The sequence below is a fragment of the Sebastes fasciatus genome, chromosome 12 (genome assembly GCF_043250625.1).
Source record: "Sebastes fasciatus isolate fSebFas1 chromosome 12, fSebFas1.pri, whole genome shotgun sequence".
NCBI lineage: Eukaryota > Metazoa > Chordata > Actinopteri > Perciformes > Sebastidae > Sebastes > Sebastes fasciatus.
The window spans coordinates 22,691,194-22,708,527 of NC_133806.1; the positions used below are offsets into that span (position 1 = coordinate 22,691,194).

The 17,334-nt window shown below is 39.8% G+C and overlaps 1 protein-coding gene across 1 annotated transcript in view; it reads left to right on the forward strand.

Moving 5' to 3' along the window:
* Nucleotides 1-17,334, forward strand: part of cdkal1 (CDK5 regulatory subunit associated protein 1-like 1) — a 270,114-nt gene that overhangs the window by 182,874 nt on the left and 69,906 nt on the right. Inside the window, exon 11 of the mRNA XM_074654216.1 lies at nt 7,134-7,314. Within this exon, the coding sequence (XP_074510317.1) occupies nt 7,134-7,314 (181 nt within the window). The remainder of the gene's footprint in view (nt 1-7,133; nt 7,315-17,334) is intronic.

Below are 17,334 nucleotides of genomic sequence, written 5' to 3' on the forward strand. Positions count from 1 at the left end.
TACAGTCGTTGATTAGAGCTGCAGTGAGAACCATTGTTTGGCTGTACAGCTTTAATCTTTCTGAAATCCTTCCTGTTATCTGGCCAGTCACCTGGCACCTCCTCAACCAGTTCTGACATTCCCTTCCCTCATCCTTGATGGTGAAAGTGGTTGAGGAATGTGAGTGATAACCAAGCAGACCTCCTTCTCTCTCTCTCTCTGTCCCTGTAAATTGAGCTGCTACATGACAGTGCCATTACCTCCAGCTGCCACGGCTAAATCAAACACTTAAGTGTCTGAGTGATTACTCGCACTCCTCACAAGTGTCCCTATTCTTCACCCTTTTCTTAGGTCTCTCCTTTAGGAAGGAATCATTTTCTGTTAGATGTATGATACCGTGCGCATGAGATGTTTTTCCATTTAGTTAGTTTACATAATAATGAAATGCACAAGAGGATAGCAATCTCACTGCAACAATAAAATGACGGGAAACAAAAGTAAGTAAAAGCATGTAGGCGTGGGTAGAAAAGCACATCTGAACAAACTAAAGAGAAAAACAAACACAAATCAAGGTGACAAACCGAGAAAGAACTGACCTTCAAATGACAACTGTTTATTGAACTTCACTGACAATTTTCCATTAAATGCATTTCAGGCAGGCAGTAATGATGAGCATTAAGCATGATGACATGTGATGTTTCTTTGTGCATGTTCTTGAGGTTGTGATCACATCTTCAAAAGAAGTTTAGTCTCAGAAAAATCGCTGCTCGATATGGATGACCTTTAAAACTGTGCTGCTGTGTATATTGTGTATTGGAGAGGGATTTGATGAGGTGAATGAGTCCGCTCGATGGCAGATGTTTTTCGTTTTAAGAATATTTCACAGACTGCACGGGGTCAAGTTCATTTTTGCAAGACAGTTTTTTTTTTTCTGATTTTTTAAAGTCAACTTCATTTTTCAAACAAGTATTTTAAGTGTGACCTAGTAGCAGATGAAAGCCCCTGACTCATTGTCAGCATTTTGAAGAAACCATTTCGCTACTGCAAATTTCACAGAGGGAATTGTTTTGAACATTAAAAAAAAACTGCTTTTTGTTCCAGCAATATACCAAGAAATGGACTGACAAAGTCACAGTCAAAAATGTTTTTTTGATTTCCGTTTTACAATGAACTGATAGTTATACGTGGTAGCATTGCAGGCTGTTCTCATACACCATTCGTAGCTATACCTACGAAAAAGTAACACACTGTAATTTGTATATATCCCACAAAATCAATTTGTATGTAAACACAGACATTCACCCAGGAGATCGGTGTTCGAACCCCGTGTGAAACCAGAAGTCATCGTTGATTAATTTGTCACGTAACTTTCGTATACAAGTTACGCCACTCCCGGAGTTATCTTAGCCCAAATCACGATCTTTTCCTTGACCTAACTCACTCACATAACTTCTGTACTTAAAGTAGTTTTGTTGCCTAAACCTAACTAAGTAGTTTTGTGCCCTAAACCTAACCAATTCCATCTTTCCCTGACCCTAACTAAGCGGAAATTGACACAAGCATGTCAAAAACACATGAAAAATCATGAATAACCTCTCGTAAGAAATCATACGGACCGTGGTATGAGGATACGTTGAACATTGAGACATATTAATGCACCATAGGTAGGCAGTCTTAAGGTGACAGTCAAAAACTTGTTTCAACCTTTTGTGACATCAGGAGATGACCGTGAATGTTTAGTATTAGTGAGGACAGATGGCTCTTATAACATCCGTGGCGAAAACCCCCAATGCGCATCCCCCACATAAGCATTGATTATGTCTGACTTGAACGTAATTTTCACACAATATGTTTTGGTTCTGTAATCTTCAAAACTTCAGTCCTTGTAGAATTTGTTTTCCTCTCACCCCAGCTGCTGCGCTAAAGCCGTCAGATTACTTGTTAATGTGATTTTATTTACGAGTTGAGTTTCCTCGAGCCAGCAACTTTTCCAAAGTTTTTTTCACTTGACAACAAATCTCCCCACAGCACATCTCTTTGCCGTCCTCATCTCTTTCTCCCTCTCCTCATCGCCACGTCTCTCTCTCTCTCTCCCTTCACTGTCCGACTCCTACGCTACAACGGCCCCACTGTGCCAAACATTATCATTTCAGAGAACGCACACACAGCGCACTCACTGCAGCACAGATGGGTTTGCACGGTCTCTTTCCGACAGATGAATAGGTAAATATTTACCTTCCCAGATTGTCTTTCTTCCACTCTCATCCTTCCATCCCTCCACCCATCGCCTTCCTCTCTACACCTCCATGCCACACTTTTTTTTCTCCTTGCTGTCGTTTTTCAGGGTTCTTCTGTCCCAGTGGTCTCGCCTTCATCTTATCACGGTGGGGCCGCTCGCAGGCATCTGTTGTGCAAACACGCTCGCATACACATGCACACATTTTGAATATATGATGAAGAGGATGGCTGTACGTATATGGAAACTCATACACACGTGTGTACGTATGAGGGCCTCAGCAAACAAAGAGTTGATAATAATTGTGCTGAAGACAATGGCGTGTTTTATGAAGCTTAATTCAACCCATTGAGGCAGATGGGGGACTGACTGTGTGCTTATCTTGAGTTTTAATTAAACGACTTTAGTCTCCTATGAACACATTCTTCCCTGTGTAAATGCTAACTCCGACTGGAAGCACATTATGGCTAATGGAGGCAACTGTCTTCAGGGATGTGGTCTCTTTGCGTCCATGGGGCAAGGAGGAGAAAAGACAGGAACAAAGCACACACACAAATACAAACCTATTTCCTTGCCCTATTATCTCTTTTAATTTAGGGGCTCCGGAGGCTGTATTGTCTTTTTTTTTTATTCTGAAGTAGCTATAGGAAGTGCAGCATCAGTCATGAGGTTAGTGACTGACTGCTAGCTGTTGATAAAAAATAAGTCCATCCTCCTCCTGTCTCTCATCATAGAGGCGTGTACTTAACATATTCACCGGACACTAGTTTACTTTCCATTAAAACAGATCAGTCACCGTCTCAGACATTGTTAAACAGAGAACTAATTAAATGTAGCTTCTGTATACAGACACTGAGGATGCATTTAAATATGCTATTCAGAGAGGTAATAAAGGTGATGAACATGGGAGAACTTGATTTACATTCTTCATTTAACCGCAGCCGGTTATAAAATGTTGAGCTACTACTGTCCTTTTTGACTTGACTTGATTGAACTTGATAAACTGTCTCTTTTTCTTTTGTACTTTATATCCAACATCAGCCTATGTATTAAGCCCTACTCTTAGTATGATGCTCTGTGCATCATACAGCATGTAACACCGCTTTTTTCCCCTTTTTCATTTCTGTTTTTTTGGGGGATAAAGAAATACCGTCTCTAATATCATTCTCTAATCAATACTAATTGATGTTAACTCGTTCTCCAGGCCTGACATACCAGATAATATCTCTTTCGACAGATCCTGTCTGGTTATCTCCTTTTCACACACCAAAGAGACTCATCTAGCTCTGTCGGTGTTTTTTTGTTACTCTGTATCCTGTTCTCTCACTTTATTGGTTAAATAACTAATTTCTCTCTTTTCAATACATGTATATTTTTTAGATATGCTTTGGTGTAATGTGACAATGCCCCACCGTACAGTTAGTCCACTGTATTTATACAGGAATTTGCATATACTGCATATTAAATGTTGCAGTCAAAAATCCTTTTTGTGCTCTACTCAACATTAGACAAGGTCAATTAATATGTTGTATGGGGGGGGAGACAACACAAATCTCATCCACTGTTAAAATGTCCAGTACTTTGTGATAAAAGTTCATCCCAGGTTAGATATACAAACCTGTTTTTCAGTTTTGAAGTTTCAAGAATAGCCTTATTCCTGCATCGGTTTAATTGAAAGCAAGTTGAGCCGACACCTAATATGTCGTCTTTCTTGACTTTCTCCTTTTCTGTCTCTGTATCTTTGCCGCTCTCTCCGTTTCTCACACACACACACACACTCTGTTTCTGAAAGGTGAACAATAACAAGATACATTTCTCCTCTCTCATTTTAACAAGGAGAGCATCAGTGTGGTTCTTGTTCATTAGTATCACACATCACACCTCCGTCACCCTTAGATCTGGGAGAGACAGAGGTGTCAAAATGACAGTGTGTGCGTGCGCATGTTTTTTTTCCCTCTCAGCCTCCACCTTAGGAAAATCCACAAAAGCCAATTCACACCAGTCTCTCTCTCGCTGCTCCTTCTCTCAGTATTCTATCTCCATGTGTTACTTTGCACCCCTGGCCTGAATTGTACTTTTTTTTTTTTTCCAGTAATGGTGTAAATTTTCTTAGTACTGCTGCAAAAATGAAAAGAACACACTGGCTACCTACAGTATACTTCCTCACCACTACTACCACCAAAGGGCCATTGCAAATTGGATATGCAAGCCCTGGGGAGATACGACAGATGATTATCTATTGAGCCTAGAAAAAAAAGTGCTTGTTGTGCTTGTTAGCATTGCTAATTTTATTTACTTTCCCTCCTACTGTCATTAATGAAATAGCTTGGGGGAGTCTATTATAGATATTTTATACCCTTGTGACGAGAACATTTAATAGCAATAAATATTGTGAATTTATTCAAACTTTCCTTTTATCCCTGTAGGAGAAGAATGTGTTTTTGTGATTAGATCCCATAGGCTGCACACAATTTCTCAAATGTGGCTTCTGGACTAAACTCGCACACCTACAAAATGTTACTTACTGATGACCATAATGTCAGTATACATCGACACAGTACGGAATCTTGGCTCCCAAAAATTACTAATATCTTTCCGTTTTCAGGCAGCTTTACTTGATTTATAATTTTAGAAAGCCCACAGGCTGCAAATACTCCTTTGTTTACCTAACAAAGTAAAGGATTAAAACCGTGTATTTTGTGTTAAATACTCAGGGGGTTTAGAAGCACTGCTTGAGGGGATTCAAGAAGTACATTTTAATCACAAATAGAAAAATTATTCATTTATTCACCCATTTAAGCAGTCCATGCTCAGATTTTAGTTTTTAATTTATTTAATTTTTACTTTTCCATAGGGTAGTTGTCAGGCAGATCTTAGAGGTCAAGGATGCCTGTGCCTGCAGGCCATTGGTTAATATTAATGGCCATAAGCCAATTGGAACTCATCAATAGGTCAGAGGTTATCACGGGGTTGCAGATGCAGGAAGTTAATGTAATTAAAGATGCATCATGCTGTCGATTGCAGAGAAAATGTCTTTTCCACTCTTTTCTCAATGTCTCTGTCGCTTATGTGTGTTCGCTTATGTGCCTTACATTTTCCATGGATTTTCAACGAGACAAAATATTCATCATATTCGTAAATTTTATTCCATTGCTGTCTTTCTTTTATGTAAGTAGGAACATACACAGTTAAGTAACAACATCAGAGGTGAGATGCTTGTTTAAAAATGAGTGAGGAAAGGGGGAGAGACGGAGTGGCAAGAATAAAGATAAATTGGAAGAAGCAAGCCCAAATTACTGGTGATTGATAGTTTACTCAGTCACTACGGTCTTGGTTTTCCATTCCATCCAAAGATTTTTCAATGGAAATCTGCTCAGTTGTCTGTTACTAATGACATCATGGCTTCTTGTAGCAGACGGTTTGCCATATAACACATAACACATTACATTAAGAGGCTCCAGTGTCCCTCCTTTTCCACTCCATCTAGATGTTTTGATAGAAAGCATGTAATCAATGGCTTGGCTTGCTTTTATTGAGAATGATTTCAAATTATTTCTCTATTGGATACCATTCCCACTCTAGCAAATAACTGCATCCTCAGAAAACAGGCAATTTGAAAGCCAGCTTGTCACAAATTATTTGGACTCTCCTGCTCAGAATAATGTTGTCCTGCAGAATTCTCATAGTTTAGCCCTTTATTGTAATTTACAGCTAGTTTAGCCATCAGAGATGATTAAATGCTTTTGGGATCAGGCCTAATCACTGAACCTGTAATCCAACATGTCAAAACAGCATACAATTCCTAAGAAATGTCAAGTATGTCTTCTAGAGATACATGGTGTCCTGACAGACAACGATAACTTAGCCTTGGAGTTCTTTTACAAGCCGTTCAACTGCTGTAAATACAAACAAAATAGATAGAACCAATCAATACATCTATTCCCACACCCTACTGCCTACGATTAATCCAATGAGCCAGTGGGTCGATTATCAATAGCTAATGATTGGTAGCAGAGGGTTGCTAATCAGGGTCTGACTGGCTAAATGAGTCCATAGGGAAAGGTTTCAGTCATTTTTGATAATATGGTGATTCACATCACACAGTTTTTCAAAGGCATGTATCAACGATGGGAAAATGACACAAACTTCAGTGTGATTTTAGATAATTGATCAAGGAGGGATACATTATGATGATGCTCCCTGATAGAATAATAAATAGCCAAAGTGAAAATAAGTCATGTGGGGTTAGATACACAACAATACCATGAGCTATTGGCACTAACAGATCGAACTGGTGCTGAACCAAATGCTGTAGATTGGCTTCACGTCTGTCTGATGGTGTTATTACCAGCCACCACAGCGACGCCGGTGTTGTTTTCACCTTGTGAGTCTGTGTATGTTCGCATGGCAAAATGTAGTCCTGGAGACACCTACTTTATCGCAAACTACCTCAAATTGTGTGTTTATATTTCTGTCTGACTGTCTGTCTGTGGCAAATTTTGTCACCGTGATAGCGTCACAACAGTGAAAGTTGCAGTCACGAAACATCTACAGGTGTGTAGTTGAGATCAAAACGAAGGCTGAGTTCAGAGATAGGTGTGGTCGGAGCAAGGGCGCCGGAAGAAGGGGGGTAGGAAATGTGGCAATTGGCCCCCCAACAACTTTACACCCCTGGCTCGATTTGTCATCGCGGCTGGTGTGATCCCATTGCACGATGGTCTCTAGTTTTGTTTTAGTGTTAACTTTTATCCAGAGAAGGTCAAAGGATCATGCTGATCATGCAAGGACCATCTTACTATTTTGTTGCAACAAGAAGTTAAGCAGACATTTTTACCAGTTGTTTTCAAAAATGATTTTACAGCCAGATCAAAACTTTGATATATGGCTTGATAAAAGGCTCTCTGTGTCTCTCCTTTAGGGTCCCAGGTGTAACCATTGCTACAGATTTAATCTGCGGTTTTCCTGGTGAGACGGCGGAAGACTTCCAAGAGACAGTAGACTTGGTGAAACTTTACCGATTCCCCAGTCTCTTCATCAACCAGTTCTACCCAAGACCCGGTACACCCGCCGCCAAGATGGAGCAAGTGCCAGCACATATGGTGAGTGTGGACAAGGAGATGGAGGCTCCTTTACTACTAGTCATCTTACATATCGTATTTGGGCTAAATTTAGCTGCTCACATGTGGAAATTGTTGAGATGTGACTGGTTATGATGTCGTCATATTGGTAGCACAATTCACTTTACCTTTAAAAACAATTTACTAAACACAGTATATTTGAACAAGGCCTTTAACAGACAACGATTTCAGTACCTTTAGTGCAGGACTGTGAATTGTGTTTTGTGATCTCACAAAAATGCTATTTGCAGCAATGCAGAAAACAGGACCTGACTCACAGCAAAGTTATCCAGACAAAGTATATACATTGACAAGTTACTTCTGGGTCTCTTTGTTCTGGTTCCTTTGCCTGCTTCAGGAAGATGCTTCTTCTTTTACATGCCTGACTATACTATGACTTTTTTACTTTTTTAGAAATACTATAAAATTACTTTTTTTTTAATTTTTTCTTCATACTATACTATGGCCTTTTTTTTTTTTAACTTTTTCAGACATACTATACTATGACTTTTCTTTTCTTTTTTTGGACATACTATATTATGACTTTTTTATGACTTTTTCATGGCATACTAAGACTTTTGTATTGTTTTTATTTATCCCAAACAAAGACTATTAAGTTGTACTATCTTACAATCCATGTATAGTAAAGGTAAGTCAAAGTGTGTCCCTGATGTAACAAGTTACAACTGGCGGTGTGGCAAAGTGACGGTGATTTCTTAAAATGAAAGGTTCTTAAAAAACATCTTAAAAGGTTTTAAATTTAACTTCATGGTTTTCTGCATATACCCTGATAACATAAGCTGTATTGTGAGCAGTAATACATATTTTGTAGCTAAAGATATTTGTACTGTGTGCATAATATGTGTATATGTTGTTTTGTGCGTGCATACACTGTACTGTAAGTGCACACACAGATTTGCATGTGTGTGTATTAAGAAAACACAGGCCGGCCTCCTGTCATCTGAAAATGTAAAAGCATGTTCTAGTTCTGTCATGACTTCTGTATAAATTTTAATATTACTAATCCTGAAAGACGTGTGTGGGGGGGAGTGCGTGAGGTTTACAATGTCTCACCGTCCCTTTCAGACAGACACAGTATGAACACAAACAGTAGGAAGTTAACTGGGACCAGAAAATCCAAAACATACAAGATGTATTAAATTAATAATCAGAATTGACATAAATAGAAGTAGAATTTTGCTATTGAGATTGTAACTTTTTGAAAAATAATTTGACTATTAAGGTATTTCAAGACAGAAGTTAGTAATAGAAGTATTTTTCCTTTGACTTCAACAATATCTAAAGTCCATTAATAGAGTAGAATGACTGCAACACATTGTCTCATGGTGGTTGCTGCCCCCGCTTGGACCTCTTATTGTTCTCCTCATAACTACACAACTCCTCACAGATACTCTCTCTCTTCCTCTCTCTCTCAATCTGCTGCCAAATGAAACAATTAGCGGCTAAGGAAGCCATAATTGTTAGGAAAGGTGTTTGTAAGCGAGAGAGAAGCACAGATTGAATACATCACCATCAGCAGCGCCAGGTTTTCTTGACCTTTTTGCCTCATAGGTTTCTCAGCTACAAATTTGTTTTGCAGAGCCGCAGTCATCTATAAAGCATAAATGTGAAATGTAAATTAACAGCAGTCTTTGCCACTGCAGTGTAACTTATACTACATACATTATGCTCGTCTTTCACCATGTATTGATGCACAATTATACATACATATTTTGGTCAATGTAAGGTTTACTCCTTGTTTTGTTTAATTCTGCTAAATAAGCAGAAATAATTACTGCTTATTGAGTACTTTTTCCATTGGCCAATCTAGTCAAATTAGGCCCATTCATAGTTGCTTACTTAGATCATTACCTAAATCGACATTTAATCATGTTGCACTGTTGTGTCACATTATTTAAATATGAGCATCCCATTCCCAAAGATGTTGAGAGAATCTGTATGCGGCACAATGCGACATGTCACATTATTGAATCTTAACCGAGGCATGCATGCTATTTGATCCTGACATGTTTTTCTTTGACCTTTCTTCTTTAATTTGACCCACTACGTTATGCTATACCCTGTACTATATGTTCTCTTCTTGCATTTGCACTCTCTCACTCTTTACCATCAAAGTGTTGACACATCTCTTTCAAGTACAGCGTCTTCATAAGTCATTCTCTTTTTCCTCCCGTCCCTCCTATCTCTCTTCGTTCTCTGAGGAGAAGCTGAGTGTGTCTTAGAGGGATTAATCCCCAGACAACCACATCGCTGCTTCTCTTCTTGTGTTTTTTTCCCCTCTCCTTTCTTTCTCCTCCATCTGTCTCATCCGACTTTTATTGTCATCGGTTAGATATCAGCACACATCTATTCAAGACTTCATTCCACAAGCAGCTCTTTGATTTTCAGAATGCGGCATATTGCTCGTTCCTGTGGAAATCTCTTATTGTCAAATCAGCTCTTTTTGTTCATATGAAATTATTTTGATAGCTAGTTTTATTGTTTATTTAATGACTATGAGGTTTGTGCTGAATCATAGATTAAGCATTGGAAAGTGCATTGGAAATTGTCTGAAATGCACAGGCAACAAAGGGGTGGCTTGCTTCACTTGAAGAATTGTGTATTTTTTTTTAACTGCCTATAAGCTTACACATCACATTGTCATTAAAGGTGTAAGAAAATATTGTGATATTACGTGTTGTGATACTGTATACTTTTTCCAAAACACTATATCGATTTTTAATGAACCTCTTAAAAATCTGATGGTCCGCCAACAGGCCCTGACGCTATTCAATCGTTCAGAGGACTAGCGTGCTTTAAAGCGAGTGAAGGTACGGGCATCATATAAAACGAAAAAACCTAAGGAATCCATTGGTAACAACCATGTCATGCAAATTTGTTGCGAAGGAGGCTAAATAACGCTAAAAACTTTAACTAAACTTTGGCGAAAAGGGGTCCCTTGACCTCTGACCACAAGATATGTGAATGAAAATAGGTTCTATGGGTACCCATGTGTCTCCCCCTTACAGACATGCCCACTTTATGATAATCACATGCAGTTTTGGGCAAAAACCATGCAGTACAAATGTGTTATTTTTGCCTAAAATGGTGTATTTCTGTTTTCTTTATACTATGCCATTTTTTCCTTAAATTAGATTTTAAAAATCACAATATATAACCTTGCTTACGGTATCGCAATATATTGAATCGTTACTCCTGTATCGTGATATGTATCGTATTACCAGATCCTAGCCAATACCCTGCCCTAATGGTGATCCTGCATTTCTAATAGCCATTTTCATCTAAATGTTTAAATTTAAGTTAATTGTAAGTAGATTCCTGCTTGACAGAGAATAGTAAAAGGTGAGAGAGAGAGTCAGAATAATATGTTAGGGTCCCTGTAACCAGTACACCTGCTTCGGTGGTTAAAGCTGCCCACAACATCACATCATCAGTCAGCATGCACCTGTTCTTACACACATACACACACACAAAGACCTACAGACAGATACACACACACAGCGAGTGGTGGCAGCTAGGCGACGTCTAGGCCATGTAGGGTCAGTCATTAATAAAGTGCACCAGATGGTTTGTCTGGAACACAACTGTGTTGAATAGCCACAGGAGGGATGGATGGAGAACTAGATGGAGTAGGAAGCAGAGACAGAAGGAGGCCTGAGAGGGAGAGAAGGTAAGGAAGGAGGGAGGATATGAAGAGAAAAGCTGGATGGAGGAAAGTAACAGCTACAGGGACATGCCCACTGTGGGACCTGAAGGGGAACCAGCCGCCTTAGAAATGTAATTGGCCACTATGAGTGCTCACCTGCTAAATGAAACAGCTGATGTGGGTGAGGATGTCAATCTCACCATTTGGCTGTGGTGAAAGCTGGTGGTCTATGGTACACCTTACATTTGTACCACACTTTAAAAGCAAGTGCAGATATTTACCCTTTCTTATCAGTATTGGACGCAGACATTGCACTATTTGCATCACTATTATTCGGAGGCGCAGCAGATTTTCAGACTCACCAAATCTCATTGATTGAGATTGGAGAAGCAAACCACTGTTTTCAGTGATTTAGTGTTCCTCGATTTACTGTACCTCGCAGGGCAGATGGATCTAAGGTGGTTTTGTAGGTCATTGCACTATTGAATCACGTCTCGATGTGGACCCTTTGGTAGGAGGTTGTGTAGGCATGTGGACATTCTGTATGATGAGCTGGTTAATTGAACTGTCCATACACCCCATTCTCCAGAATACAAAGAGTCGCAGTCTGTCACAAGTATTGAATTGTGTGAGCGTGTGTGTGTGTTCAGGATAATGGGCAGGAATAGATAATGAGAATTGAAAGGGAGGTTGGTGCTTTGGATATCCTGGAAAATTGTAGACTAGTTTTCTCATTTTCTTTATTCTGTTGCATTATTAATATATTGCTTTGGACAAATGCAGAAAATTACCCAAAATATAGAAAGTGAGGTTGGCTGAAAGAGTCATTTTTGTCATGTAAAAGTGACAATAAAGAACATACTCTTCTCGTGAGTTAGTTAGTTTCCACATTTGGTCCCTTGTTATTCGAGCACCTAGTTGGCTGGTTAAGTAGCGACAACATACTCTTCCTAAAATAGTGAAACATAAAAACCTACTTTATTAGTACTAATATTTAATCATACTGAACTATTTATTTTGATGTATATTTTTTTATCTTTAGCAGTCTGATTTCCAGCCATGACAAAAAACACATATTTGAATAGAAAAATCCACAGATAGATTTGTCTCAGTAAGCCGGTGAGTGAAGCGGAGAAACCCCATAGAGCTGGCAAGGGTCCAACTGCGATGTGGTCCAGGTGTTTTGGGCTATCTGTAGGTCTAACTTATTACCTATTGTAATAGATGATATATGAGAGAATGCAGGATGGAGGGGAGAGCGGAGGCAGATGGAAAGAATAGGGGACCACAGGGATGGAGGGAGAGAAGGGAGCATGTTGAGAATAAAGGGATGTGAATGCTATTAGCTTGGATCTCCATAATCATCCCCAGGTGACTAGAACTTAGCCTTGATAAATGGACTTGCTGAGTGGAGGGTGTGTGCATGTATGTGTGTGTGTTGGGATGCCTATTGGTATGCAAGGAGGAGTTGAGAATGAGCAGCTGCTGGAGCGAAAGGGAGGAGAAAAAAAAGTGATAGAGAAGGAGATTAGCTATTCTACTGGGACAGTGTTTTTAATTTCCCCAGGTTGTAATTGGTTAAGAACTCCATTACCCACAAGGCACCAGTGTGGCAGCTGTCAACGTGAAGCAGCTGGCCAGCCACTAGTAGCTCCATCTCCTAGCTTCACTATCATTTATCTACGCCTGGACACACACAAACACACACATGCATGCTTTCTCCCCTATCTGTCTCAAATGCAGACACTTACTCTCTCACACGTATCAGGGGAGATGATAACACTTGACTAAAGGCAGTCTTACAGGTAAGGTGGAGTTAATGGTTAAGTTGCTGTCTGGGGCCAGGTAGGCCTGCAGTGATTAATGAGGACCTAGTTCACTAATAACGGAAGGGATAACACATTGCATTTTAATGACCACAGTTTTTGCTTGCCACATTCAAATGCATTTTTTTTTTTTTTACCTGATTATGTTATCAATTATGCTGTTTACTCTAGAGTTTTAACCTGCTGGAGGGACTGACAGTAACAATAGTACAGACAGTAGGGAGGGAAAGTTGAATTTAAAGAAACTTTGTGTTTGTACAACTACTGTATGAAGAGTACGTGTATTTCAATCTGTGGGGTGAAACTGTGGAATGACTTGATTTTCAAGTGTTATAAGAATGAGGAAGGGCAATAATAACAAGTTTGTGTGTGTGTGTATATGAGATCAAGTTTAGGAATTAATTGATGAGTAGCGGAGAACGGGTAGGAATAAATAAGCGTATACTTCCTCCTACTCATATTTGAACATGTAAGATTTAAATTGTGTTGTTTATGAGAATTATTAATTGAGTTTGTGAATACGTTTATTGTTAATTTTCATTATTTGTAGTTCAGTTTTCATCTTTTTTCTTTGTTTAAATGTTCGAAATGAAATGTAAACAAACAAAGAAAAGATGATCTACTGGCTGTAAAAGATAAAGATATCCAGTAGGTCTGACTGAGTGTCTTAAAGTAGCACATAACTGTAGATTTTATAAAAGAGGAACTTAACTGAGGTAACAGTGGTGAGCAAAGCATGATTCTTTTTTATCTAGAAATCTAAAAGAAGTGTTTAAGTTTTAAAACTTCAACACACTTATAGAGCATACAGTATATCCAGAATGTCCTGAATACGTTTGATTTGAACACATTGCTGTACATTAGAGTATATACAAAAGTTAGTTTTAATGATCTTTGACAGGAAAATTAAAATTAATTAATTTTAGAAATTATCTTACATGTCCTCCAATAGTGTAACTTTGCTCTATGAGATACTGGCTTAATAGACAAAAGTGAGGTTTTAGAACAATGTTTTCCTAATGGCACTCGACTAAAACAAAGTTTCACATCGTTCAGTTATTGAGATTCATGAGCCACTGTATAAAACTGGTTCACTGACCTGAATATGTGTCATAATGACATTATGAAATCACTTTAGGTTTGTAGTCTCTGCTGATGCAAAATGAAGAGCAGCTTTAAGGCATTTCATCTATGTAGAGTGTGAACATGGCTCACATCCACACATGATCCTATTCCTGTGTCCATTTAGCATATCGCATTGCTTGATCTTGAATAGGGAAGCAAAATCAAATATTATGTCTTTCTTTCTCTGTATTAACAATGTGCAGCATATGCCTTGTGTATACCTTAGTTAACAGAACATGCAGCATATCTGACACAAGTCAACATAGCTGGAACATGTTATGTTTAGTGACCTCTGTAGAGAAAGACAGAGGTCACACACACACAAACACACACACTGTACAGAGCATCACCATTGTGACCACTCTCGTTGTGATGCCTTTAGGAAGTGTTAACATAGACACAACCACACATAGACTATGCCTAAGGTTTTTCTTGGAATAACAGAACACACGTGCGCCGTGGGTGTAGGCTCTATAGCACTAACATCTGTCCGTCATTAGGGAAAGACAAACGGGCACATACTGGTGAGCCAGAAGCTCATACAGTGCAGGCTAAGGCAAGATCACTGTTACCTTGCCCCACCACACACTCGCACTCGGGCATACTGACATACATGTACTTGGCTTATATAGACACACGAACACACAAACACGTTTCTACTGCCTCGTGTCAGGAAGTCACGCATTAAGCATTTTCTCTGAAATACACAAACATTAAACCAAGAGCATGTCCTTGCTGGTTGTGCTGTCATGCACACACAAAAAAACACTATATTACAAACAGTCTTTGGATCCTATTTGAGAGTGTGTTAGCAATTTGCATCTCACCGAACTGATAACAAACTTGGAGCTACAACATGCACACGGGCTTAAATGCACACACATGAACATCTTATATGAGTACTGACTATAAGTTCAATCACTGGATGAGTGCATGCACAGTTTTCGATTCCCTTTAGACTTTGGGCGTCTTGATTTTGACTAAAATATAATTTTTAAGAAGCTGCCAGTCTGAGGATAATTATTTACTTGTCTTAAAGGTGTTACATTTCAAATTCAGATTATATCTATGATTGAGGGATTGCCTCCACACGGCTCTCAACATGGCAACGACTGAGCTAGCAGCTAGCAGCTAAGTGTGCTCACAGCATAAACAGTGTAAACAGTCCTGACAGAGATAACAATGTTAACCTGGGGGGGTTCCGGTGTGCGCTACGCTCTTTCGACGACACCGTAGGTCGGGACGGCGTTATAAATGTAAACCCCCATTTGAGCACAGTTCAGAGCGTCGGCGATTAGCTAGCCAGTGGGGCACGCACACAGGACTCACAGACCGGCTATGTAAACAAAGCACAGAAAAACCCGGATTACAACACACACACAGGGAGAGTGACTTCATTCTCTACTCAGGACGCCGTTATTCCTCTATATCCCTACATAGCAAATAGTTGTTTGCTGCTATATTAATGTTCTGAATTTCGAATTTAGCACCTTTAATATTGTATCTATTCAGGGTAGTGGCTATCATAGCTTAGTCAGGGTAATTGCACTCAAGAATTGCATATCTTGCCTCAGAGCTTCACATTCGCATTGTGCAGGCATTTTTTTACATAAAATAGTTTTAATGTTGAACAGCAGTGTTTTTATGAAGCGTGTAAGTTTTTTGCGAGTTATTGGCAGCAGAGTGTGTGTGCTCCTGTCTACACCGCTCCTGCATGTGTTTGGAGTCTGTGTATGAATACAAGTGTATACACCCATGTAATGTCACTTCCCGTTAGACGCAGCATCCGTCTCTGGTGGCAACAACAGATGGACGTAATGGTAACAACCATCGTTCATCATCACCACGGTGACAGGTCCACAGACGTACACACACACACACACACACACACACACAGTGGCTGCATTGCTGGGTTGTCTCTAACACAACCCTGATGGCATGCTAGATTAACTTCTCTGGTTGATGAACCACATGCATGCAAGCTCACACACACACACATACCTGTATCCAGACACTTTATTGTGAAGTACACTAATAAAGCTCTTAGAATAGAGGATACAATGGAAGAGGAAAGGTAACACTGACTCGCTGAGAGGCGGCATGACTACCTGAACCATTGACATTTAACAGGGTGGTCTTTGATTATGTAAATGCTGCACTATTTTTGATACAGATATCAGGTCTGTTTTAAACCGTGTTTCCACCGCATGGTACGGCTCGGCTCAACTCGACTCACTTTTGGTAACAGCCCTTTTCTCAAGCAGTGTTTCCACTGCAGATAGTAACCCCTCAGTGTAGGTGGGACTCTCAGCTGTCCAAATGTCCACCTCCTAACCTCCATGTAAGTGGCAACATCACTTTAGAAAACGACAAGACACTACGATTACAAGTAATGAGATGATACATATAGATATCTCTTACCATTTTGTACCTTTTCTTTTATCTGTTTTGTTTTCTCTGTCTCCTTTTTCTCTTTCAGTTGACTCCTTTTCCATCTGTTTTCATGTTGGCGTTTGAATTACCTTGTATTCGGCATGTTTTCACACCTTTGTCCTTTTTGTACAGCATGTGTTTGTGAGCGTCAATGTGGGAACACATGTCGGTATGTGTTTTTGTAGGTGTGTGTGTTCTACTCAACTGAATAAATTCTGCTGGGAGCTCATTGGGGGTTGAGAAATCCATACCTGCGGTTACATACTGTCGTACAGTTACACACACACACACACACACACACACACAAAGTTGAGCATCACCGAGTAGAGTGATGGTGAGAGTGATGAAGGGATGGAAGGAGGAGAGAGAGAAGGGTGTTGAGGAGCAATGATGAGAGAATTGCTCTCAACCAGAGGTGCTCCAGGCAGAGTGAGAATGTGGGGGGACAGACTTATAAGGGGGAGGATTGGGTGAGAGAGTGGAGACAGAATGATTAGTACGAATTTTCCCTCACCGGAGAAAAACACAGGGAGCGAGGGAGAGGGAGAGCCCTGAGGGATACGCGGGAAAGGCAAAGAAAACGAGAGAAAGGAGGATTTGAAGATTCTGGAGAGCCTTTTGGCAGAGAGAGAGCGAGAGGGAATCGGGTGAAAACAAGAAGGAGAGGATGGTAGACGGACAGGACCAATGATTACATGATTGTGTGGATCACAAGAGCCCAGGGTGAACAGAGAATGAGTAAGAGATGGGCAGAAATGGAGAGCGGGGAAGAATAAGAAACGAAGGGATACACAGATGGAAGGGCTAGAGAGTAGCGATGAGAGGTGCAGTGATGAAAGGATGGGCCTCACTAGAGACGGAGAACAACAGAGAAAGTCAAAGTGGTAGTTGGCCGAGGGCAACGAGTACAATCGCCACCTTTAAACACTTCTACCCTAATACCTTTATTTC